General features: G+C 43.1%; 1 protein-coding gene across 8 annotated transcripts in view; it reads right to left on the bottom strand.

Annotated features, from left to right (window-relative positions):
• Positions 1–26,839, bottom strand: part of NTRK3 (neurotrophic receptor tyrosine kinase 3) — a 1,162,015-nt gene that overhangs the window by 525,234 nt on the left and 609,942 nt on the right. For all 8 annotated transcript variants that reach the window (XM_069766240.1, XM_069766242.1, XM_069766243.1 and 5 more), the window contains one exon: positions 22,692–22,794. In XM_069766240.1, coding sequence (XP_069622341.1) covers positions 22,692–22,794 — 103 coding nt within the window. The remainder of the gene's footprint in view (positions 1–22,691; positions 22,795–26,839) is intronic.

The following is a 26,839-nucleotide window of genomic DNA, read 5'->3' as shown; positions in this document are numbered from 1 at the left end:
CATTGAAAATGGATGTCAAGAACAAAAATTCAGCAGCAATGGCTGTAAACTCTGATGAAAAGCAGTTAAAGATGAGCAGATCGAAAAATGTGGGACAGCGGTCCAGCATCTGGGTCAGTTGCATCTGGTGGCTAGATTCGAGGCACACAAATCCTTATCTTCCCCAATGTGGCATTTATTTTTTTCAGGACTGGTACACCATTATCTGTGTGAAACGATGCACAGATGATGACGTCAAGCCTGCTGTGGATAATCAAAAGATGCCACCTCTGCTCTCAGGTAAGAGTCAGGACCCAACCGATACACATTGCATAGCTGGTTGCTCATCTAGTGTTCATGGCCACCTTTGATGCTTATTCATGGATGAAGTTGAGTTACTTTGTGAATATACTGCAATACTATAGGTCCATTTAAACTGCACAATTATTGGGATTATTTCTGGGATGCTCGTTTCACGAAAATAGTACAATGTAAACAGGATACCGATCACCTGATGAACAAACAAAACACTTGTTCATCTTTTGGTTTCCACAAAAGATTATGGCTCTTCGCAGCGCATCGTCCTCAGTAAAGTAAACCTGTTCTGTCGAGAACAATAGCAGCCTATTCATTCAGTGCACATCTGAAGAAGGTATGACAAGTAACTAAATATTTAACAATCTGTGGTCATTTAATGCTTCAAAATCAGGTAATGTAAACGCACCAGTTGTGGGTACTCATTCTGAATTTCAGATTGCAAGGAATTCTAGGAAATTTCAGTTCTGGAGCTTGTAAAATTGTGAATACCCATCTCGGATACACATATGGGATAAATTCGTGCTCACATGTCATCTACATAGCGTACATTGTAGTTTAATGCAGTAGCGATAAACTTTTAAGCCATTTCTTTGTTCCCAGGTCACCTCTAGGTGAGCATGTTATTTCTACTACTGGGTTTGACAAGATTATCCCACCCACCAACAGAAATAAGACCAGGATTTTTTTGTGATTGCATTAAATATAGTTATGCTAGAAGGAGCTACTTCACTATAAAATAATTAGATTTTCTACTTTGCACAGATTTTTCATACTATATTACTAGCACCTTCAGTAGTAATTGAAGTCACTGGATGGTCCAGGTATAGACTTTGTAGCAGGGCCCCTGGCATCCAAGCCATGCCTTTGATTAATGATCCTCTCCAGTAATTTATGAGTATCATGAAGGCTTCATCAATATAAACCAGGCATTGTTCCAATTATGTCTCCACATTATACCAGAGCACTCACCTCCATGATGATACCACCATAGACTGACTTCCTCTACTGCAGTGTGATATGAATAAGATCATTCGTCAGAAAGGGAAACAATGTAAGATTAGCAATTTAAGATGAGGTGTTTTCTGAGCATGGTTGGGTGTTATCCGAGTATCTTGGGCGTGCTCATATAGTATGTTCGAGTCCCTGCAGCTGCATAACTTGCGGCTGTTAGCCTCAACACATGCGGGGATTTCCTAACAAACAGACAACCCCCATTTGTGCAGAGGCTGTCTACCAGCCACAAATCATGCAGCTGTGGGGACTTGAACATAATATATTAGCACTCCAAAGGTACTGGGATAACACCCGAGCATGCTTGAATTAGACATTATCCGAGCACGTTCGCCCATCACTAGTCTTGAGACATTTTTTGTGTTTTTAGGGTGACTTTTTAGTACAAAATTCATGCTTTGTTAAATGGCACAAAAAAGCACCAAAACAACTGGTGGACAAAATAACACTTCATGGGGCACCTGGAGTACATTTGAAATTTTTTTTTTACTTTTAGAAAGTTAAAAATTATGAATCAGGTGAAAACATCTTGAATATGCTAATCCTCATCCACAGTGGCAAAATAAGGAAAAAAACGGGCAAACAAAAAAAAAATAGACTTCAGAAAAGTATAAATGAAAAGCTAAATATGGCACAAAATGCTAAAAAATCTAGACAAAGACAGGTGCAAAAGCAGTAATGAATCGGACCCATAGTGTGAGAGCTTTATGAGTGATTAATGTGGCACCCCTAGGGGTATTTGCCACAAAAATAGTTACTGACAATAAATACAAATACTAAGATAGCAAAACTGCACTACCACCTCCGGCCAGAAGGGGGAGCTCCAGAGACTCCCCTTGATCCATTCTGGTCTGAGAGAAGAAATGGCAGTTGGGCTAAGGAGCTGATAGTGAGAGGTCATACAGCTGAATTTCTAACAGCCCTATGACGGTTTCCAGGCCCAAATCACCGGCCTGAGGAGAAAAGGGACAGAGAAAAAGGACATTGTGAGAACCGGGTAGCATTAATCACTACCCAGAACAGGCGCAAAGACGGATACCGGATCCGTGGCTGTATTCATTATATATAATACAGCAACCGGAAAAACGTGAGGTGATATCAGCTTCACTAGGGCCGGACGCAGCAACAGACACAGAGTTCAGCGGTACTCCTGGAGGGGGTAAGCCGATAAAAGGACTCGGGTTGCCCGTCGAACCAGGACCCGGAGGGGACAGATTGGGCCGGCAGCCAGTTCACATACAGAAGCAGGGCCACACAGAAATTGCGCACAATAAGAGGCGAAGACCCCGGCAGGGTCAAAGTAACTCAGAGTTCCCATACAGACTCCGGTGACAGGACTGGTTGTAAATCCTTTTATGTTAAAGTAAACTGGTTAAACGTTTCAGTGCCTCAGTCTTTCATTTGGACAATAGCCATCTATCCAGGATCGGGATCGTCACCGCTGGGAGAACCTGCTGCTGATCAAGTAAGTGCCTGTCCCCTCACGATACCCCTTACACTGTGCATTGCCTGAGGCCACAGCACCGGGTCAAGCCACCCGTGACATCCCCCTCAAGAGACAGACCCCATTGGTCCGGTGCTGGGTACCCCGGTCTCTTGGGCGTCACATTAAGATTAGGACAAGATGCTTCATCTCTGCTGGGCCACTCAACTCTAGAAATGTCAGCAGTGTTACGAGTAGACATAGCTCAAGTATGTGATTGGTACTGGTGGGTAATTGTAGGTTGCAAGGCAGCAGTGAGCCCTCATATTCAGCAGCCAGACATTTGCAAGTTGCTTTCACAGCAGTGAGTGTCGATTACAAGGAATAGAGTGAATCAAAACTTCTCCTTTAAAGGGAACCTAGCACCTTGGTTAAAGTGGTTGTCTGGCCTTTGGCTACACATCTTCAGACATGTGAATCCTGACATTGCACACACAGCACGCTGTAAGGATTCTTCAGTGCCAGCACCGGGACCAGACGGACATGTAACCACAAGAATACGATTTGCAATACACTTGTATTGAGTGAGACCGTGCTCATCTTGTCTGCTAGTGACCGCATGTCTGCAAATTGCACACTTGTGATCACACGCCTGACGCTTTCAGTGCAGTCCTTGAGCAGCCGATCGAGGGTGCATACTGCTGTGCGAGATGTGAGCACGTTGTGCATTTGGAAACCCAGATTCTGACTCTAAATGTGCAGCTGGCAACACTGAGATCCATAGACAATATGGAGAGGAGTCTTCTGCTCACGGAGCAGACGCTCAATGGGACAGATGAGGGGGGTGATGGTGGGATGGAGCTGCAGGACAATGAAGTAGCAAGCTGGGTGACAGTTAGGAAGCGGGGTAGAGGGAAGAGTGCCAGGGAGGCTAGTCCTGATCTGGAACACCCCAATAAGTTTGCTAAGTTGGCAGATGAGGGGGGTGCCAGTACAGGGGTAGCACTGCTGCAGCCAGGCATGTCCTCTGAAAGCCGGAGGAGTGACTGCTCCAGTAAGGAGGGAAATAGGAGAGCAGGGCAGGCCAGACAGGTGCTGGTAGTGGGGGACTCAATTATTAGGGGAACAGATAGGGCAATCTGTCACAAAGACAGGGATCGTCGAACGGTGTGCTGCCTACCTGGCGCTCGAGTCCGACACATCGCTGATCGGGTGGACAGATTATTGGGAGGGGCTGGTGAGGACCCAGCGGTCATGGTGCACATTGGCACTAATGACAAAGTTAGAGGTAGGTGGAAGGTCCTTAAAGATGATTTCAGGGAATTAGGCTGCAAGCTGAAAGCAAGGACCTCCAACGTGGTATTTTCCGAAATACTGCCGGTACCACGTGCCACGCCAGAGAGGCAACGGGAGATTAGGGAGGTTAATAAGTGGCTCAAGAATTGGTGTAGGAAAGAGGGGTTTGGGTTCCTGCAGAACTGGGCCGACTTCTCAGTTGGCTACAGGCTCTACGCTAGGGACGGGCTGCACCTCAATGGGGAGGGTGCAGCTGTGCTGGGGGAGAGAATGGCTAGAAGGTTGGAGGAGTGTTTAAACTAGGAATTGGAGGGGAGGGTATTCATTTTATAGGAGGGGAAGATAGTGCAGACAGAGACCTGGGCACAAATAAGGAAGTTGGGGGTGGCGGTGGCATGGGGGTTGGGGTCAGAACAGTTAATAATTTAAGAAATAGAAGTACAGAGAGGAACATAAAGTGCATGTATACTAATGCCAGAAGCCTCGCCAACAAAATGGACGAATTAGAACTAATGTTGTTGGAGCATAATTATGACATGGTGGGGATATCTGAAACGTGGCTGGATGAGAGCCATGACTGGGCTGTTAACTTGCAGGGCTACAGCCTGTTCAGAAATGACCGTACAGATAAGCGAGGGGGAGGGGTGTGTCTATATGTAAAATCATCCTTAAAACCCATCCTGCGCGATAATATAGGTGAATTTAATGAAAATGTAGAATCCCTGTGGGTGGAGATAAGGGGAGGGGGAAAAAATAATAAATTACTGATAGGGGTTTGTTATAAATCTCCAAAAATAATGGAAGCAATGGAGAATATCCTCGTAAAGCAAATAGATGAAGCTGCGACTCAAGGAGAAGTCATTATTATGGGGGACTTCAACTACCCTGAAATAGATTGGGGAATAGAAACCTGCAGTTCCAGCAAAGGTAATCAGTTTTTGACAATTATGAGAGACAATTACCTTTCACAACTGGTTCAGGACCCAACAAGAAGGGGGGCACTGCTAGACCTAATATTAACCAACAGGCCAGACCGCATATCAAATATAAGGGTTGGGGGTCACTTGGGAAATAGCGATCATAAAATAATAAGTTTTCAAGTATCCTTTAAAAAGATGTGTAGTAGAGGGGTTACAAGGACACTAAACTTCAGGAGGGCAAATTTCCAACGGATGAGAGAGGATCTTGGTGCAATTAACTGGGACGATATCCTGAGACACAAAAATACACAAAGAAAATGGGAGACGTTTATTAGCATCCTGGATAGGACCTGTGCACAGTATATACCGTATGGGAATAAACATACTAGAAATAGGAGGAAACCAATATGGCTAAATAGAGCTGTAAGGGGCGCAATAAGTGACAAAAAGAAAGCATTTAGAGAATTAAAGGAAGTAGGTAGTGAGGAGGCATTAAATAAATACAGAAAATTAAATAAATTCTGTAAAAAGCAAATCAAGGCAGCAAAGATTGAGACAGAGAGACTCATTGCCAGAGAGAGTAAAAATAATCCTAAAATATTCTTTAACTACATAAATAGTAAGAAACTACAAAATGATAGTGTTGGCCCCCTTAAAAATAGTCTGGGTGAGATGGTGGATGAGGATGAGGAAAAAGCCAATATGCTAAATGACTTTTTTTCATCAGTATTTACACAAGAAAATCCCATGGCAGACAAAATGTCTAGTGATAAAAATTCCCAATTAAATGTCACCTGTTTAACCCAGCAGGAAGTGCGGCGGCGTCTAAAAATCACTAAAATTGACAAATCTCCGGACCCGGATGGGATACACCCTCGAGTACTGCAGGAATTAAGTACAGTCATTGATAGACCATTATTTTTAATCTTTAAAGACTCCATAATAACAGGGTCTGTGCCACAGGACTGGCGTATAGCAAATGTGGTGCCAATATTCAAAAAGGGGACAAAAACTGAACTCGGAAATTATAGGCCAGTAAGCTTAACCTCTACTGTGGGTAAAATACTGGAGGGCATTCTAAGGGATGCTATACTGGAGTATCTGAAGAGGAATAACCTCATGACCCAGTATCAGCACGGGTTTACTAGGGACCGTTCATGTCAGACTAATTTGATCAGTTTCTATGAAGAGGTAAGTTCCAGATTGGACCAAGGGAACCCAGTGGATGTAGTGTATATGGACTTTTCAAAAGCTTTTGATACGGTGCCACACAAAAGGTTGATACATAAAATGAGAATAATGGGGATAGGGGAAAATATGTGCAAGTGGGTTGACAGCTGGCTCAGGGATAGGAAACAAAGGGTGGTTATTAATGGAGCACACTCGGACTGGGTAGCGGTTAGCAGTGGGGTACCACAGGGGTCAGTATTGGGCCCTCTTCTTTTTAACATATTTATTAATGACCTTGTAGGGGGCATTCAGAGTAGAATTTCAATATTTACAGATGACACTAAACTCTGCAGGGTAATCAATACAGAGGAGGACAATTTTATATTACAGGATGATTTATGTAAACTAGAAGCTTGGGCTGATAAATGGCAAATGAGCTTTAATGGGGATAAATGTAAGGTCATGCACTTGGGTAGAAGTAATAAGATGTATAATTATGTGCTTAATTCTAAAACTCTGGGCAAAACCGTCAATGAAAAAGACCTGGGTGTATGGGTGGATGACAAACTTAAATTCAGTGGCCAGTGTCAGGCAGCTGCTACAAAGGCAAATAAAATAATGGGATGCATTAAAAGAGGCATAGATGCTCATGAGGAGAACATAATTTTACCTCTATACAAGTCACTAGTTCGACCACACTTAGAATACTGTGCACAGTTCTGGTCTCCGGTGTTTAAGAAAGACATAGCTGAACTGGAGCGGGTGCAGAGAAGAGCGACCAAGGTTATTAGAGGACTGGGGGGTCTGCAATACCAAGATAGGTTATTACACTTGGGGCTATTTAGTTTGGAAAAACGAAGACTAAGGGGTGATCTTATTTTAATGTATAAATATATGAGGGGACAGTACAAAGACCTTTCTGATGATCTTTTTAATCATAGACCTGAAACAGGGACAAGGGGGCATCCTCTGCGGTTGGAGGAAAAAAGGTTTAAGCATAATAACAGACGCAGATTCTTTACTGTAAGAGCAGTGAGACTATGGAACTCTCTGCCGTATGATGTTGTAATGAGTGATTCATTACTTAAATTTAAGAGGGGACTGGATACCTTTCTGGAAAAGTATAATGTTACAGGGTATATACACTAGATTCCTTGATAGGGCGTTGATCCAGGGAACTAGTCTGATTGCCGTATGTGGAGTCGGGAAGGAATTTTTTTCCCCAATGTGGAGCTTACTCTTTGCACATGGGGTTTTTTTGTCTTCCTCTGGATCAACATGTTAGGTTAGGCTATGGGTTGAACTAGATGGACATATAGTCTTCCTTCAACCTTAATAACTATGTAACTATGTAACTATGTAACACCAGAGAATCCTCACAGTGCACAATGTTAGGAATCATATGTCTGTAGTCACAGAGAGTTACAATTCTGTCCACCTGCATAACTGAAGTGTGGTTACCGGGAGAAAATGATCTTATTTCCTCCTGGGAGTTTCTGGTTTTCAGTCATGGGGGGCATGCATGGATCTTTTTGAGTCACGCCTCATAACTATACTGTGAGCAATGGCTGTAAGCACGTCCCGCCACCTCAATTGATGGCTCATGTTGCACATATGTACTGCAGAGCTGGCTGTCAATCAAAAGGTGAGGGTGTGTTTACAGCCACCCCTCACAGTGTAGTTAGCGGTGCTGTAAGCGGTGACGGAAGTCACTCTGTGCACTGTCCCCATGACTGAAAGCTGGTGGCTTCCGAGAGGAAATAAATTAATTTTTTCCTGGTAGCTGTATTTTCAGGAAGCATTAGCACACTATTTAGCTGCAGATTAACACTATATTTTAGTGGATACTGTATATAGTTTTTTCCTACATTACAGATTCCCTTTAACCTGAGAATCGCTTCTTATACATGAATAAATGTGCGATTTTGCACTGCATTTTATAAATTGTAGCATTTTATTGTTATCCTTGCGTTACCAGCAACTCTCTCTCCTCCATCTCCACCGGACTATGCTATTGTTAGTATTTCATCAGGATAGCATATAAGACACCTTCAACAACTCCCTCAAGGTTTATACATCACAATAGCTCGTCAATGTCTATAAAGTCCTTTTATTCCTCATTAGGATGTTTCATCAGTAGTCACTGCCTGTATCGACTTCATTTCATTCCTCCTGTCTGTAGTATTCTGCATTGTTTCATTATCTAGGATAACAGGATGACTAGCAATTAAAGTTTACAGGGTATCATGTAGAACAAGAGAATTGACTTCAACCAGTTCTATCCATACAGAAAGAAATATGTCCCCTCTTTGAAGTGAATGACAACCATTTCCCATCATTTCATATCTAGGTTTAAAACTTTAGACCGAATTTTTGGTTTTGTTCTGGGTTTTTATTTTTCTAATGTAGAGACCTTTAAATCCTTTGTATAGCCAATAAGAAGAATGTATTGTTCCCTTATAAAAAAAAAGTTATGAAATTTGTTGCATTCCTCCTAATGCTGTTTAAAATAAAGTGGGTGGTGCTTGGCAGAAGGGGAGTGGCCAACAGAGCACAACAAATGTAGTAAATTATGTAAGAAATTTATGCCACTTTTTTGTTGGTGTATATTCCACTTGCAATGAAATGCTACATGTCTGGCCACATTTTTGCTCTCCGAAGCTTCCTCTAGAATAAAGGATATTTAAATAAAATATTCTGACCACCTACAGCCCACACGTGGGGCCGCCGATTACAGTCATGAATATGTGGCTCCACCTCCCATAGGGGTGGAGCCGCATATTCATGACTGTAAATGAGCGGCACCATGTGACCGCATACAGTATAAGGTGCGGCCAGGAGAGGAAGCAGCGACAGCCAACGAGGGAGCTGGGTGAGTATTTTCAGAATAGCGGGGGGGGGGCACAGGGGGTGGGGACATGGACCTTTATTTTATACACGATAAACTTAAAAAAAAAGGATTATTCATATCTTCTCTGCAGCAAACGCTGCTGCACAGAAGATATGAATCGCGGTTTCAGCAAAATGTTGAGGGGACAGCGCTTACTGGAGCGCTGTCTCCTGCACGGCACACGGACAATGTCCGTGTGCGGTACGTGTTTTACACAGACCCATTGACTTTAATGGGTCCGTGTAATACGTGCGCTCCCACGAACACTGACATGTCTCCGTGTTTGGCACATGGAGACACGGTCCGCAAAAAATGTCATCTGCACAGATACATTGATTTTAATGCGTCTACGTGTGTCAGTGGCTCCGGTACGTGAGGAAACTGTCGCCTCACGTACCGGAGCCACTGACGTGTGAAACCGGCCTAAAAGGAACCTAGAAGCTACAAGTCATCTATATGCACTTGAGCTCCCCCTATTGATATATACAGGAATCCTGAATTGTAATAATTAAAAAGGTTGTCCACTACTAGACAAGCCCTTACGAATGGCCTCAGGGTGCTGCAAAAATAAAAACAATGTATAGCTACCTCTCAGACTGGCGCTGCTTCCTCCGATATGAGCTCTCAATTTCTGCTGTGATACAATTCTGAAGGCTACAGCTGATCATCGCCCCCAATTAGCTGCAGTGGTCATGTATCACTAACTATGTCATGAGACTTGTGGGCCACAAAAGGCTAAGAGGCTCAGAGCAGGAGGGCAGCGATGTCCAGAAGGTAAACTATTATTTTTTTTTTATATTTTATGCAGCACTCTGGGGCCATTCATAAAGGGTTTTCCGTAACACCTTTAACTACATCTGTGCAGGGAATAGAGAAGAGCATCCAAAAAAGAGAGAAAAAAAGCTCCATATGCTACAAAGAGGGTTATGAAATAAATTAGCACAGAAATTTGGACCAATTTAGGTCAAATAAAACAAAATCGAGTTTACTTTCATCAACATCCCTGGGATTAACGATCAAGGACGTTTTATTGCTTCATCCCTTTTTACACGGTGTACGAATGTAAACCATGCTCGTAGATTTGAAGCCCAGAACATAATATTTTGTAATCTATTAAATACAATGCAGTGTTCACCAGTGACCGAAAATAAAATAGTATCCATAAACCATTTACATGTCTATTCCCGTAAAATACATATAATAATAATAATCTTTATTTATATGGCGCCAACATATTCCGCAGCGCCTTACAGTTTAACAATATCAAACACAACAGTCATAAGTAACAATGTTAACAATACAATAATTAAAGCGAAACAAAACGATCCTGCTCGTGAGAGCTTACAATCTACAATGAGGTGACCGTTTATAGGTATCCTCCGCAACGTCGCTTTATTCATAATGACCACAAGTACATAATCAAGGCACTGATCATGAGAAAATAAAATAAAGCAAGCATGCAGTCACCATGTATCGGTATCATAATAATTGCACATGTCTACATTTCATTTATATCAATTAGAACTAACAGTTCATCAGGAGAGAGAAAATGTTATCCTCCCCACAGCCCCCCACCAAATCATAATCAACCACTTTATGTTAAAGCACCTATTAACTAATGCTAAATTAATGGAGAAGCATTGGAAGCACATTTGACATCCACATAAATATCAAATGAATGTGCTTTGATCAGAAGTATTATAATGAATACCTAATGAATTGATAGTGATGGGCCTCTTAAAAGGTTTCCTGATAGTGTGCGCGGAATATATTTTCGTTTGCTTTTATGTTCTGCTTGGGAAATAAAATGTATGTTCTTCCATTTGACCGCTCAACTGAAATGATAATGTCTTCCACAAAACCCTCGCACTCGCTGGCATTTTAATTGATATATTCACTCAACAATGCCAAAAGACTAAGTGATAAAGATTAATAACATATTCCCATGACGCACATCCATCCAGGCATCCTTTTGTAAGCATTAAACATATATATTGCAGTAGTCTTTTTATTGTATGTAGGACTGGTGTAATAAGTGATGCTCATCCATCCAGCCATCCTTTCGTAACAATTAAACATGTATATTGCAGTAGTCTTTTTGTTGTATGTACTGTAGGACTGATGTTATAACTGAGGCTCATCCATCTAGTCATCCTTTTGTAACCATTAAACATGTATATTGCAGTAGTATTTTTGTTGTATGTAGGACTGGTGTAATAACTGATGCACATCCATCCAGTAATCCTTTTGTCAGCATTAAACATGTATATTGCAGTAGTATTTTTGTTGTATGTAGGACTGGTGTAATAACTGATGCACATCCATCCAGTCATCCTTTTGTCAGCATTAAACATGTATATTGCAGTAGTATTTTTGTTGTATGTAGGACTGGTGTAATAACTGATGCACATCCATCCAGTCATCCTTTTGTCAGCATTAAACATGTATATTGCAGTAGTATTTTTGTTGTATGTAGGACTGGTGTAATAACTGATGCTCATCCATCCAGCCATCCTTTCGTAACAATTAAACATGTATATTGCAGTAGTCTTTTTGTTGTATGTACTGTAGGACTGGTGTTATAACTGAGGCTCATCCATCTAGTCATCCTTTTGTAACCATTAAACATGTATATTGCAGTAGTATTTTTGTTGTATGTAGGACTGGTGTAATAACTGATGCACATCCATCCAGTCATCCTTTTGTCAGCATTAAACATGTATATTGCAGTAGTATTTTTGTTGTATGTAGGACTGGTGTAATAACTGATGCACATCCATCCAGTCATCCTTTTGTCAGCATTAAACATGTATATTGCAGTAGTATTTTTGTTGTATGTAGGACTGGTGTAATAACTGATGCACATCCATCCAGTCATCCTTTTGTCAGCATTAAACATGTATATTGCAGTAGTATTTTTGTTGTATGTAGGACTGGTGTTATAACTGATGCACATCCATCCAGCCATCCTTTCATAACAATTAAACATGTATATTGCAGTAGTCTTTTTGTTGTATGTACTGTAGGACTGGTGTTATAACTGAGGCTCGTCCATCTAGTCATCCTTTTGTAACCATTAAACATGTATATTGCAGTAGTATTTTTGTTGTATGTAGGACTGGTGTAATAACTGATGCACATCCATCCAGTCATCCTTTTGTCAGCATTAAACATGTATATTGCAGTAGTATTTTTGTTGTATGTAGGACTGGTGTAATAACTGATGCTCATCCATCCAGCCATCCTTTCGTAACAATTAAACATGTATATTGCAGTAGTCTTTTTGTTGTATGTACTGTAGGACTGGTGTTATAACTGAGGCTCATCCCTCTAGTCATCCTTTTGTAACCATTAAACATGTATATTGCAGTAGTATTTTTGTTGTATGTAGGACTGGTGTAATAACTGATGCACATCCATCCAATCATCCTTTTGTCAGCATTAAACATGTATATTGCAGTAGTCTTTTTGTTGTATGTAGGACTGGTGTTATAACTGATGCTCATCCATCCAGTCATCCTTTCGTAAGCATTAAACATTTATATTGCAGTAGTCTTTTTGTTGTATGTAGGACTGATGTAATAACTGATGCACATCCATCCAGTCATCCTTTTGTAAGCATTAAACATGTATATTGCAGTAGAATTTTTGTTATATGTAGGACTGGTGTAATAACTGATGCTCATCAATCCAGCCACCCTTTCGTCAGCATTAAACATGTATATTGCAGTAGTATTTTTGTTGTATGTAGGACTGGTGTTATAACTGATGCACATCCATCCAGCCATCCTTTCATAACAATTAAACATGTATATTGCAGTAGTCTTTTTGTTGTATGTACTGTAGGACTGGTGTTATAACTGAGGCTCGTCCATCTAGTCATCCTTTTGTAACCATTAAACATGTATATTGCAGTAGTATTTTTGTTGTATGTAGGACTGGTGTAATAACTGATGCACATCCATCCAGTCATCCTTTTGTCAGCATTAAACATGTATATTGCAGTAGTATTTTTGTTGTATGTAGGACTGGTGTAATAACTGATGCTCATCCATCTAGTCATCCTTTCGTAACAATTAAACATGTATATTGCAGTAGTCTTTTTGTTGTATGTACTGTAGGACTGGTGTTATAACTGAGGCTCATCCATCTAGTCATCCTTTTGTAACCATTAAACATGTATATTGCAGTAGTATTTTTGTTGTATGTAGGACTGGTGTAATAACTGATGCACATCCATCCAGTCATCCTTTTGTCAGCATTAAACATGTATATTGCAGTAGTATTTTTGTTGTATGTAGGACTGGTGTAATAACTGATGCACATCCATCCAGTCATCCTTTTGTCAGCATTAAACATGTCTATTGCAGTAGTCTTTTTGTTGTATGTACTGTAGGACTGGTGTTATAACTGAGGCTCATCCATCTAGTCATCCTTTTGTAACCATTAAACATGTATATTGCAGTAGTATTTTTGTTGTATGTAGGACTGGTGTAATAACTGATGCACATCCATCCAGTCATCCTTTTGTCAGCATTAAACATGTATATTGCAGTAATCTTTTTGTTGTATGTAGGACTGGTGTTATAACTGATGCTCATCCATCCAGTCATCCTTTCGTAAGCATTAAACATTTATATTGCAGTAGTCTTTTTGTTGTATGTAGGACTGATGTAATAACTGATGCACATCCATCCAGTCATCCTTTTGTAAGCATTAAACATGTATATTGCAGTAGAATTTTTGTTATATGTAGGACTGGTGTAATAACTGATGCTCATCCATCCAGCCACCCTTTCGTCAGCATTAAACATGTATATTGCAGTAGTATTTTTGTTGTATGTAGGACTGGTGTTATAACTGATGCACATCCATCCAGCCATCCTTTCATAACAATTAAACATGTATATTGCAGTAGTCTTTTTGTTGTATGTACTGTAGGACTGGTGTTATAACTGAGGCTCGTCCATCTAGTCATCCTTTTGTAACCATTAAACATGTATATTGCAGTAGTATTTTTGTTGTATGTAGGACTGGTGTAATAACTGATGCACATCCATCCAGTCATCCTTTTGTCAGCATTAAACATGTATATTGCAGTAGTATTTTTGTTGTATGTAGGACTGGTGTAATAACTGATGCTCATCCATCCAGCCATCCTTTCGTAACAATTAAACATGTATATTGCAGTAGTCTTTTTGTTGTATGTACTGTAGGACTGGTGTTATAACTGAGGCTCATCCATCTAGTCATCCTTTTGTAACCATTAAACATGTATATTGCAGTAGTATTTTTGTTGTATGTAGGACTGGTGTAATAACTGATGCACATCCATCCAGTCATCCTTTTGTCAGCATTAAACATGTATATTGCAGTAGTATTTTTGTTGTATGTAGGACTGGTGTAATAACTGATGCACATCCATCCAGTCATCCTTTTGTCAGCATTAAACATGTCTATTGCAGTAGTCTTTTTGTTGTATGTACTGTAGGACTGGTGTTATAACTGAGGCTCATCCATCTAGTCATCCTTTTGTAACCATTAAACATGTATATTGCAGTAGTATTTTTGTTGTATGTAGGACTGGTGTAATAACTGATGCACATCCATCCAGTCATCCTTTTGTCAGCATTAAACATGTATATTGCAGTAGTATTTTTGTTGTATGTAGGACTGGTGTAATAACTGATGCACATCCATCCAGTCATCCTTTTGTCAGCATTAAACATGTATATTGCAGTAGTCTTTTTGTTGTATGTAGGACTGGTGTTATAACTGATGCACATCCATCTAGTCATCCTTTTGTAACCATTAAACATGTATATTGCAGTAGTCTTTTTGTTGTATGTACTGTAGGACTGGTGTAATAACTGATGCTCATCCATCCAGTCATCCTTTCGTAAGCATTAAACATGTATATTGCAGTAGTCTTTTGTTGTATGTAGGACTGGTGTTATAACTGAGGCTCATCCATCCAGTCATCCTTTTGTAAGCATTAAACATGTATATTGCAGTAGTCTTTTGTTGTATGTAGGACTGGTGTAATAACTGATGCTCATCCATCCAGTCATCCTTTTGTAAGCATTAAACATGTATATTGCAGTAGTCTTTTTGTTGTATGTAGGACTGGTGTTATAACTGATGCACATGCTTCCAGCTCATGTAAAGGGATTCTTTATAATTCTAAGAGCTCTTTCAGACGTCAAAATATTCCACAGATGAGAAAAACTGACTATTCTGAGCAGACTTAGATCAGAGTGTGGTCCAAGTGTTACACGGTTTTCTCATAAGTGGACAGAAAGAAGGTTTTTCCAAGCTCTGCTTTCAAACAGTCAGTACTTGTATGATGACTTTTTCATGGATCCATAGACTTGCACTGATAATTTAGATCTTTAAACTTAAACATGATCGGGTAAGGTGTTATCCCAGCATGCCCTTGTGCTAACCAAGTGTCTTCCGCGAGCTCAAATAATAATTTGGAGTCCCCGCACCTGCATGTCTCGCTGCTGTTCGATAGCCACAACACATTCAAGGATTGACTGTATGTTAGACAATCCATGCATGTGCTACAGCTGTCGAACATCCATGAGACCTGCAGCCACCAGTCACATTTGCTCATCACTAGTCCATAGATTTCCCTTTCTAATCTATCTGCTTTATTTTATATTTTTACCTATTTCCGCATTGATGAGCTGGCAAGACAACGCAAATTGGTAAATAATATACATATATACTATGTGCATGTGACTGCTACAACAAGAGGGAACAATCTCCATTATTGGAGGAGCTGATGTATTCCTTGAATATGATATTGTTTCTCTTTGACTTGAGGGTTTCCCAATTTTGCTCCTTCACTGTGGTCTAATAAACAGCGACTCCTGTCTGCTCACAGTTTTCTCTACCCGATGCCTCAGTGCTAATTTGCGCAAGATTCGAAAAGGAAGCATTGCATCTGTTACTCAATATTACCAAGAAGCTCCACGCAGGGGAGGCAGAGAATTCAATGATGGTGGCATGCCGCCAAGTCAAGAACCTCCAGTGAAGTTTAACAAGGAGCTACATCCCTATTATGTACTATTTCGGCGTAATTGATAAAATCAGATCTTTTGTAACTGCAGTTTTTTTTTAGGCAGATCAATTCTAGAGGTCAAACACACGTCGCCCCCTCACTGTAGCAGAAGGAAAGTTTCAAAGTTATGTGCTAAATTCCCAGTGCTGAATCCCACAGTAACTGTATGAGCTTGTGACATGGACATAGACCGGAAAGACACAAGATTAGGTTTCTCATCGGTGTTGAGTATAGTGACGGGCGAAATGACCTCCAGATCTCTAGGAATTAATGTAGATGTCACCGGCTAGTAAAATGCTAAAGCTGCAGAATGCAGCTCTGTAAATCCCAGAGTGACCACGGCTTGTGCTTATTTGTTACATTTTCCACTCAAGGACTCTTGACACATGTCCCGAGAATAACTATAGCGGTGAAAAAAAGTCAAAATCTGGTTGAGTGAGATGAATAGTAATCCACCTCACGTTCCTTCTCTTATCACTCAGGAACATAGATTGTAACATTTTATATTATTGGTTCTTTGCTTCTAATAACGTCGGCAGACATGGTCAAATTAAATATTTGTATTTAAAGGGAATCTGTCAGCAGGTTTTTGCTATGTAATCTGACAGCAGCATGAAGTAGGGGTTGAGACCCTGATATCCAGCGATTAATCACTTAAATTACCGGGTACAGCAGTTATGATAAAGTCACAGTTCTCTCTGCTGCAGATCTAGCAGAGCTCAGTTGTGGTTCTGTGTATAACCCGCTCACACCACAGCTTTCTGTGTACATTGTATAGTGACAGAGAGCTGCTAATCAGTCCTGTGGGCGTGGGGTTGGACTAGGATGCACGAGGCCAGTTGTCCTGCTCATAAAACACTGATTGCATTTAAGCAGCAACATAAAGCCTAGTAAGTGATACATCCCTAGAATCAGGGTCTCTGTTCCCACATTATGGTGCTCTCAGATTATATAGCAAAAACCTGCTGACAGATTCCCTTTAACCCCTTTCTGACCTCGGATGAGATAGTACGTCCGAGGTGAGATCTCCCTCTTTGATGCAGGGCTCCGGCGGTTTTGAACAGCTGACATGTGCCCACAATAGCGGCGGGTGAAATCGCGATTCACCCTCCGCTATTAACTAGTTAAATGCTGCTGTCAAATGCTGACAGCGGCATTTAACCGGCCATCCGGCCGGAAATGAGCTCATCGCTGACCCCCATCACTTGATCGGCAGTCAGCGATGCATCAGAATGGTAACTCTATTGTTACTGATCCCGGGTAGCTGTGAGCGCCACCCTGTGGTCGGCGCTCATAGCACACCTGCAATTCAGCTACATTGCAGCAATCTGATGATCGCTGCTATGTAGCAGGGCCAATCGAGTTGTGCCAGCTTCTAGCTTCCCATGGAGGCTACTGAAGCATGGCAAAAGTAAAAAAAAAAAGTTAAAAAAATGTGAAAAAAATAAAAAAAATACAAAAGTTTAAATCACCCCCCTTTCGCCCCATCCAAAATAAATCAATAAAAAAAAATCAAACCTACACATATTTGGTATCACCGCGTTCAGAATCGCCCAATCTATCAATAAAAAAAGCATTAACCTGATCGCTAAACGGCAAAGCGAGAAAAAAATTAAAAACGCCAGAATTATGTTTGTTTGGTCGCCGCGACATTGCCTTAAAATGCAATAACGGGCGATCAAAAGAACGTATCTGCACCAAAATGTTATCAATAAAATTGCCAGCTCGGCACGCAAAAAATAAGCCCTCGACCGACCCCAGATCATGAAAAATGGAGACGCTATGGGTATCGGAAAATGGCACAATTTTTAGTTTCTTTTAGCAAAGTTTGGAATTTTTTTTACCACTTAGATAAAAGAGAACCTAGACATGTTTGGTGTCCATGAACTCGTAATGACCTGGAGAATCATATTGGCAGGTCAGTTTTATCAGTTAGTGAAGCTAGCAGAAAATCCAATCAAAAAACAAGTGTGGGATTTAACTTTTTTTGCAATTTCACCACACTTGGAATTTTTTTCCCGATTTCTAGTACACGACATGCTAAACCCAATGATGTCGTTCAAAAGTTGTCAACTTGTTTCGCAAAAAATAAGCCCTCACATGGCCATACTGAAGGAAAAATAAAAAAATTATGGCTCTGGGAAGGAGGGGAGCGAAAAACGAGCACGGAAAAACGGAAAATCCCAAGGTTATGAATGGGTTAAAGGGATTTTCTAATCTAGGAAAAAAAATTCTGCGGTCACTCCATGTGAGTGTTGGATCACAACAGTATGCAATGCGCACAATGTGAAAGTCCTCCTGTAGTCACCATCTGAATTTGCAGACTTGCATTCAAGTGCTGACTAGTCTCACCGGACTTCTCTCAATTATCCTCTAATAAGATAAACCCAGTGAGACTAGTCGTCATATGATTACACGTCACATATACACATTGTTATGATTTGGAAGTCTGCAGTGACATAGACTGACTCAAGACTTTTGATAGTTGGAAAAATCCCTTCAATGTAAAACATGTTATTCTTATTGGTTCCCGGTTAGCCTTTTTTACACTATGGCACACATACTACACATAAAGGTTGGCATCATGCTCCGGTAGTCTTCCGTAAAAGTATTTCCCTCTGCCATCTGTTCCATTGGACAGCAGAGAAATTATTTATATTATTCATAATGACTAATGGTTTGAGTCATTAAAGGGACGTTTCCAAGATTTTTTTGTTATTTGTGAAAGGACAAAGACTATTTTAAAATGAAGAAACAAGGATTACTTACTTCTTCAATTCCCCCTTCGTTGGCTTGATCACGCTAGTGGTCACTGATGATTTCCTTCACATGACCTCTGCAGTAAATCACTGGCCTCAGTGGTCCTGTGCCCTATATGCAAACTTCACAGCCCCAGTGTCCAGTGATTGACTGCATTGGATGGAATGCCCTCATAATTTCCAGTATCAGACGGATGCACCATTATGTTCACCTAGGGTGTGTCATGTGTAATTCATTATTTTATAAAATTCTCCATTTAGACCAGTAGCGTAGCTACCGGGGGGGGGGGGGAGGGTGCAGAGAGTGTGGGCGTCCAGGGCCCAGTGCTCTGAAGGGGCCCACCCGGAGCTACGCTACTGTAACTGTATCGGCGCGTGCAGCGAGCCGATACAGTTACATTCTGCAGCAGAGCAGGTAGAATCTATCTCCCTGCTCTGCCGGCCGGCCGCTATGGGGCCCCTGAGCAGGCGGGGGGGCCCGCTGCCAGCAGTGGGCCCCCGTCTGTCATCGCAGGGTCAGGTATTTCGACATTTAGCTGGTACAGCTGACCGCAATGATGAAGGAAGGAGCACTGCGCTCCTTCCCCCATCATCCCCCTGTCAGCGTCTGATGTCGGCGACGCTGACAGGGGGCGCGATGAGTCACTCCCCAGCGCCGCGATGAGTCACTGTCCAGCAACAAGGTGAGTGGGAGCAGCGCAGGAAACAGGAAGAAGAGGTGAGTATTTATTTATTTTTTTAAGGGGTGCTGCCTTATAGTACAGAAACTGCCTATGGGGAGAGGGGGACTGCCTAATACTACAGGGTCTGCCTATGGGGGGTCTGCCTAAAACTACTGGGTCTGCCTATGGGGGGTCTGCCTAATACTACAGGATCTGCCTGTGGGGTCTGCCTAATACTACAGGGTCTGCCTATAGGAGGGTCTACCTAATACTACAGGGTCTGCCTATGGGGTTCAGCCTAACACTACAGGGTCTGCCTATGAGGGGGGTTCTGCCTAATACTACAGGGTCTGCCTATGGGGGTCTGGCTAATACTACAGGGTCTGCCTATGGGAAGGGGTCTGCCTAATGCTACAGGGTCTGCCAATGGGGGGCTGCCTAATACTACAGGGTCTGCCTATGGGGGGTCTGCCTAATACTACAGGGTATGCCTATGGGGGCTGCCTAATACTACAGGGTCTGCCTATGGGAGGGTCTGCCTAATATTACAGGGTCTGCCTATGGGGGGTCTGCCTATTACTACAGGGTCTGCCTATGGGAGGGGGTCTGCCTAATGCTACAGGGTCTGCATATGGGGGGTCTGCCTAATACTACAGGATCTGCCTGTAGCGTCTGCCTAATACTACAGGGTCTGCCTGTGGGGGGTCTGCCTAATACTACAGGGTCTGCCTATGAGTGGGGTTCTGCCTAATACTACAGGGTCTGCCTATGGGGGGTCTGCATAATACTTCAGGGTCTGCCTATGGGAGGTCTGCCTAATACTACAGGGTCTGCCTATGGGGGACTGCCTAATACTACAGGATCTGCCTGTTGGGGGTCTGCCTAATACTACAGGGTCTGCCTATGGGGGGTCTGCCTAATACTACAGGGTCTACCTATGGGAGGGCTGCCTAATACTACAGGGTCTGCCTATGGGGGGTCTGCCTAATACTACAGGGTCTGCCTATGGGGGGCTGCCTTATACTACTGGGTCTGCCTGTGGGGGGTCTGCCTAATACTACAGGGTCTGCCTATTGGAGGGTCTGCCTAATATTACAGGGACTGCCTATGGGGGGTCTGCTAATACTACTGGGTCTGCCTATGGGAGGGGGTCTGCCTAATGCTACAGGGTCTGCCTATGGGGGGTCTGCCTAATGCTACAGGGTCTGCCTATGGGGGATCTGCCTTATACTACAGGGTCTGCCTTTGGGGGGTCTGCATTATACTACAGGATCTGCCTATGGGGGTCTGCCTTAAAGTACAGGGTCTGCCTATGGGGGTGCTGCCTTATACTACAGGGTCTGCCTATAGGGGTGCTGCCTTATAGTACAGGGTCTGCCTATGGGGGTGCTGTCTTATACTACAGGGTCTGCCTATAAGGGTGCTGCCTTATAGTACAGGGTCTGCCTATAGGGGTGCTGTCTTATACTACAGGGTCTGCTTAAAGGGGTGCTGCTTTATACTACAGAGTCTGCCTGTGGGTGCTACCTTATGCTACACGGTCTGCCTATAGGGTGCTGCCTTAAACTACAGAGTCTACCTATGGGTGCTGCCTTGTGCTATAGAGTCTGCCTATGGGGAGTGCATTATACTATCTTGAGGACTATCTGGTGCATTATACTATATTGAGGAGTATCATACAATATGGGGATTACAGTGCTGGAGCCATCAGTTTGGAGGCTACTAAGAGGTCAGTATAAGAGAGCATCATGCTGTGTATACGGGAGCTGTACAGGAGGCAGACTCGTGAAATTATTAAATGTAAAGTGGGCACTTATTGTTATAAGAGAACTCAGCTTACTGTGATTATCAAAGGGGCACACAGGACAATATTTCTTTCTAGGGGGCAAAATATGGGCACTGTTTTCTAGGGCACTTGCACCCGGTATTGCTATATTATAGAGGGGGTGCCATAGAATTTGGAGAATCACATAGCAGTGGCAGTAATAGGGACACATATGGCAGCAGCGGCTCAGTATTGGGGTATCAGGTGTAGTAATAGGGTCACATACGGCAGCAGCAGCTCAGTATTGGGGTATTACGTGTAGTAATAGGGACACATATGGCAGCAGCGGCTCAGTATTGGGATATCAGGTGTAGTAATAGGGTCACATACAGCAGCAGCGGCTTAGTACTGGGGTATCAGGTGTAGTAATAGGGTCATATACGGCAGCAGTGGCTCAGTATTGGGGTATCACATGTAGTAATAGGGTCACATACGGCAGTAACGGCTCAGTATTGGAGTATCAGGGGCAGTAATAGGGACACATACAGCAGCAGCGGATCAGTATTGGGGTATCAGCAGGATGAGGAGTTTGTGCAAGTTGGGAATAGATGGTGATGGCTGGAATATGAGAAGTGAAATGTGTCTTTGTTTTCTCTGCAGACGAGTCCTGGTTGGAAGAAGTTGTCATGTCGATCTGGGCCAGATGGAAAAGACGGGATATCCATGTTGGTCTTTATATAGAGATTATCTTCAGTAACAGCGCTGTCATCTGCTGAGGTTCTCCTCCACTATTAGGGCACATCACTGAGTTGTAATCAAGGTTACCTGGTTAGGGGCCCACTCAGAAGGTTCGCCCCCCCCCCCTGAGCCAAAACCCTACATAGTAACATAGTAACATAGTTAGTAAGGCCCAAAAAAGACATTTGTCCATCCAGTTCAGCCTAGCTACGCCTCTGATTTAGACCCCTGCATGCAGGAACTGAGGATGGCTTGCTGCTGAGGATTATGAACGAGGAGACCCCACAATATCAGAATATCATGCTGCTCCAGTTTTTTAAGGACAAGATAGTGAAGAGGTCAGGTCATCTAGGTCCCCCAATACAAATTGTCTACCATGATCAAACCTACAGCATCCTGACCTTGTCTCGTAAAAGCCAACAACCCAAACATGGAGGAAAGGAAGAACATAAAATACTACGACTTCAGAATTCCAAGCCAACAATCCATACTCCTTTTGCCACCATGCTGATTCATAGATTTAGGTACAAACTTCTACAATCATGATTATTTTCATTGCAAAAGATCATAATGGCGTAAAACAGGAAACGAAAGTCATGTGCTGTATGTATAGGAAGGCAATAAATGTCAGCTGGACCTGAAATGGCAGAAGAATAGACAGTGCGGAGCAAGGCATGCCAGCTTTCCTTACCTTTCATTCCGAATTTTGATCGTCTTCCATATTTGTTGATGACAATGAACAGGACCACTAGGAGGACACAAGCAAATGCGGCAAGACCAACGGCTATGGAAACCTGAAAATAAAAATACAAACATACTTCATGTATTGGAGGTCTCCAGGCGCTGACAATTAGCAGGACATTCTGGACTCGTACGTTACAGTATTATTTGTCCCACCTCTTTCTTTTAGTTCAAGGTGTGATAAATGCTAGAAATTACCCTGCTCTGATGCACCTGTCATGTAGGGATACTGGATGCACAAGGTTAGTATCAAATTATGTTATAAATGACTTCAATGCATCTAAAGGCAAGCACTTTCCATGGGTCTATAGGTTTGTAATGTGTACTGGGCACAATTACTGACTCCTCAACATGCCTATAACTATAATGCTTTGCATAGAAAGGTTTCTTCATAATTTCCCTAAAACCTACAGTAATTAAAGTTCAGTTAATACCTATGAAGATCCAATTACAGACACACAACCACTTCTGTATGTACAGTATCTATGTTGTACGCAGAAAAGTCATTGTTGCTGCAAACCTCAGTTATAATATACGGAGGACATTCTGCCAGTTCCATCTACTCAGATAACTAATCTGTACATCTGCTAGTGCCCAGTAACCCAAAGGGTATATATGCCAAGGGTTTGTCTAGGATCTTAGCACGGGATGTGCCCTGGGTGATGTATACCACACGGGTGTCACCCAACCACTCTGTCTTGGACAGGTTATTTAAATAGCCCTAGGGTGGCACATTTTTCTTTATCCTACATAATAGATAGTCTAGTTATGAAAGTAGCTTTAGATGCCCAAAAGTCATAAAATGTAAAAAAAAAAACTAACATTTCATGCACCTGATTTACTGTAAAATAAGATATTTTATTTAATACAATGTACAAACCCGATCTTTATGCTAGATACAGATACAGCATAAATCATGATGTAGCTAGATATCTTGATGTAACTTGCACAAAACTTGACAAGGTCAATGACTTATCCTGTGCTAAGTGCCCAATTAGCCTTTTCTCCATCAAGGTATGTTTCTAAATCACGGTATAGTTAAAGAGAATTTGTCGCAAGTTTTTGCCACCTTATCTAAGAGCAGCAGAGTATAGAGATAGAGACCCTGATTTCAGCAATGTGTGACTTATTGGTCTGGTTGTTGTAGTATTGATAAAATTATGGCTTTTTTCAGCATGCCGCTTCACCCCCCCACCAGGGATGCTGACATATTCACTGCCGCAGAAACCCAGCTGCATCCCCTGTTCTTAGTTTCACCATGCCCCCTGTGTCTCAGGGCCTGTACATGCCAAGCAGGTTTCTGGGCAGCGCGCTCCATGACTCTTAATAAGACAGCACGTACACACCTGAGGTGTCCCAAGCCAAAAGCTGGGAGGCACTTAGTACTTAAGGTACTTTCACCTGTTGGAAGGTGCCTGAGAAACATAAGCATCTTTACCATTTTCCAACCTACAAGTCTGTTTTCAGGTCCCTGTTTCTTCATCCATTCTGTATTCCAGTACCTGTACAAGTCCTGTCTATTCCTGAACCTGTCTACTCTGAACGAGTCCCTGTACCTGCTATCTGTCCTATCAATACTAGCACCAGGATCCATACTGTCTGAACTAGAGTCAGCATGCAGTCCAGACTTGGATTCTGAGTCAGCTCCTGCGTTCCTGTTCCCTGGCAACAGCTGCTGCATTTCCAAGGTCTGTCCTGGAGTAGTACCTGGAGACCACCTGTGGCTCAAGTCTAAGGGTACCGTCACACTATACGATTTACCTACGATCACGACCAGCGATATGACCTGGCCGTGATCGTTGGTAAATCTTAGTGTGGTCGCTGGAGAGCTGTCACACAGACAGCTCTCCAGCGACCAACGATGCCGAGGTACCCGGGTAACCAGGGTAAACATCGGGTTACTAAGCGCAGGACCGCGCTTAGTAACCTGATGTTTACCCTGGTTACCAGCGTAAAAAAAAAACAAACAGCACATACTTACATTCTGGTGTCCGTCAGGTCCCTTGCCGTCTGCTTCCCGCACTCACTGACTGCCGGCCGTAAAGTGAAAGTGAAAGCACAGCACAGCGGTGACGTCACCGCTGTGCTCTGCTTTCACTTTACGGCCGGCAGTCACTGAGTGCGGGAAGCAGACGGCAAGGGACCTGACGGACACCAGAATGTAAGTATGTGCTGTTTGTTTTTTTTTAGTTTTACGCTTGTAACCAGGGTAAACATCGGGTTACTAAGCGTGGTCCTGCGCTTAGTAACCCGATGTTTACCCTGGTTACAAGCGAACGCATCGCTAGATCGCATCGCTAGATCGGTGTCACACACACCGATCTAGCGATGCCAGCGGGAGATCCAGCGACGAAAGAAAGTTCTAAACGATCTGCTACGACGTACGATTCTCAGCAGGATCCCTGATCGCTGCTGCGTGTCAGACACAGCGATATCGTAACGATATCGCTGGAACGTCACGAATCGTACCGTCGTAGCGATCGAAATGGCAGTGTGTGACGGTACCCTTACTCTAACCACACCATCGAGGGCTCTAGTGAAAAGCCAGGTGGTCGCTTAGTTTCACCCCTCCAGGCCCTGCCTGGTCCAGGGCACAGTGAGCCAAACCCACCATAGTGACAGCAGTGTAAACAGAAATTTATCAATCAATCTATGAGAAGAGTTACACAATGTGCAGCTTTCAGAGAAATGCTAGATCAGCAGCAAATAGAGCTTTGGTTTTAGCAAAACTGTAGCATGCAGCCCAGTAAGTGACACATCACTGGAATGAAGGTCTCTGCTCCTACAACATGCTGCTCTCAGATGGAGTAGAAAAAACCTGTGGACAGATTCCCTTTTAACAGCTTATTTGTTAGGTTAAAATATGGAACCTGTTTACCTGCCTCTGTCCTTGTAACCTATGTAATGATGAGACAGTATCTTACTACTTTCTGTCCGCATCCCTCTCATTTGGTCCAGTATGGCTACACATCCCCATACTGTATGTCATGCCCGTTATTAGTAGTGACAGCCAGGGGCAGATTATAATGAGGTCAATCTGGGCGGTAGTCCAAGGCCCAGCGGTGTGGGGGGACCCTGGGCAATCACTCAGATTGACCGCCGCCATCAGGGCATTACTGCCCTGACTGGCGTATGGGCCATCATCTTATCTGCTCACCGGGCCACTACCGTCGCTGCGGCAGTTTATTAACATTTTATTTAATATTGACGTTAAACTGCCCGCACGTCAATAGTTAACAGCCGCCAGCCAATCGGAGGTTGGCAGCTGACGTCATTGTCAGTTGCCGGTGAGTACGCGCTTCAGCTGCGAGGAGGGAGCTTCGCCGAAGGAGCACGGACAGGTGAGGAGAACTCGTTTTTTTGTTTTTTTACTGCGAATGGCAATCCGGGGGGCCCGGGCCAGAATGCTGGAAACACTGGGGGCAATATGCCGGATGCACTGGGGCAGATTGCTGGATACACTGGGGGCAATATGCTGGAGACTTTGGGGCAGATTGCTGGACACACTGGGGGCAGAATACTGGACACACTGGTGGCAAAATGCTGGAGACACTGGGGCAGAATGCTGGACAAACAGGGGGCAGAATGCTGGACACACTGGGGGCAGAATGCTGGACTCACTGGGGCAGATTGCTGGACACACTGGGGGCAATATGCTGGACACACTGGGGGGCAGAATGCTGGACACACTGGGGGCAGATTGCTGAACACACTGGGGGCAGAATGCTGGAGACACTGGGGCAGAATGCTGGACACACTGGAGGCAATATGCTGGACACACTGTGGGCAGAATGCTGGACAATTTGAGGCAGAATGCTTGACACACTGGTGGCAGAGATGCTGGACACACTGGTGGCAGAGATGCATGACACACTGGGGCAGAATGCTGGACAAACTGGGGGCAATATGAGGGACACGCTGGGGGCAGATTGCTGGACACACTGGGGCAGAATGCTGGACACACTGGGGGCAGAATGCTGGACACACTGGGGCAGAATGCTGGACACACAGGGGGCAATATGCTGGAGACACTGGGGGCAATATGCTGGAGACACTGGGGACAATATGGTGGACACACTGGGGGCAATATGCTGGAGA

This window comes from Ranitomeya imitator, chromosome 4, assembly GCF_032444005.1.
Source record: "Ranitomeya imitator isolate aRanImi1 chromosome 4, aRanImi1.pri, whole genome shotgun sequence".
Lineage (NCBI taxonomy): Eukaryota > Metazoa > Chordata > Amphibia > Anura > Dendrobatidae > Ranitomeya > Ranitomeya imitator.
This window is presented reverse-complemented; position numbering and strand designations above follow the sequence as displayed.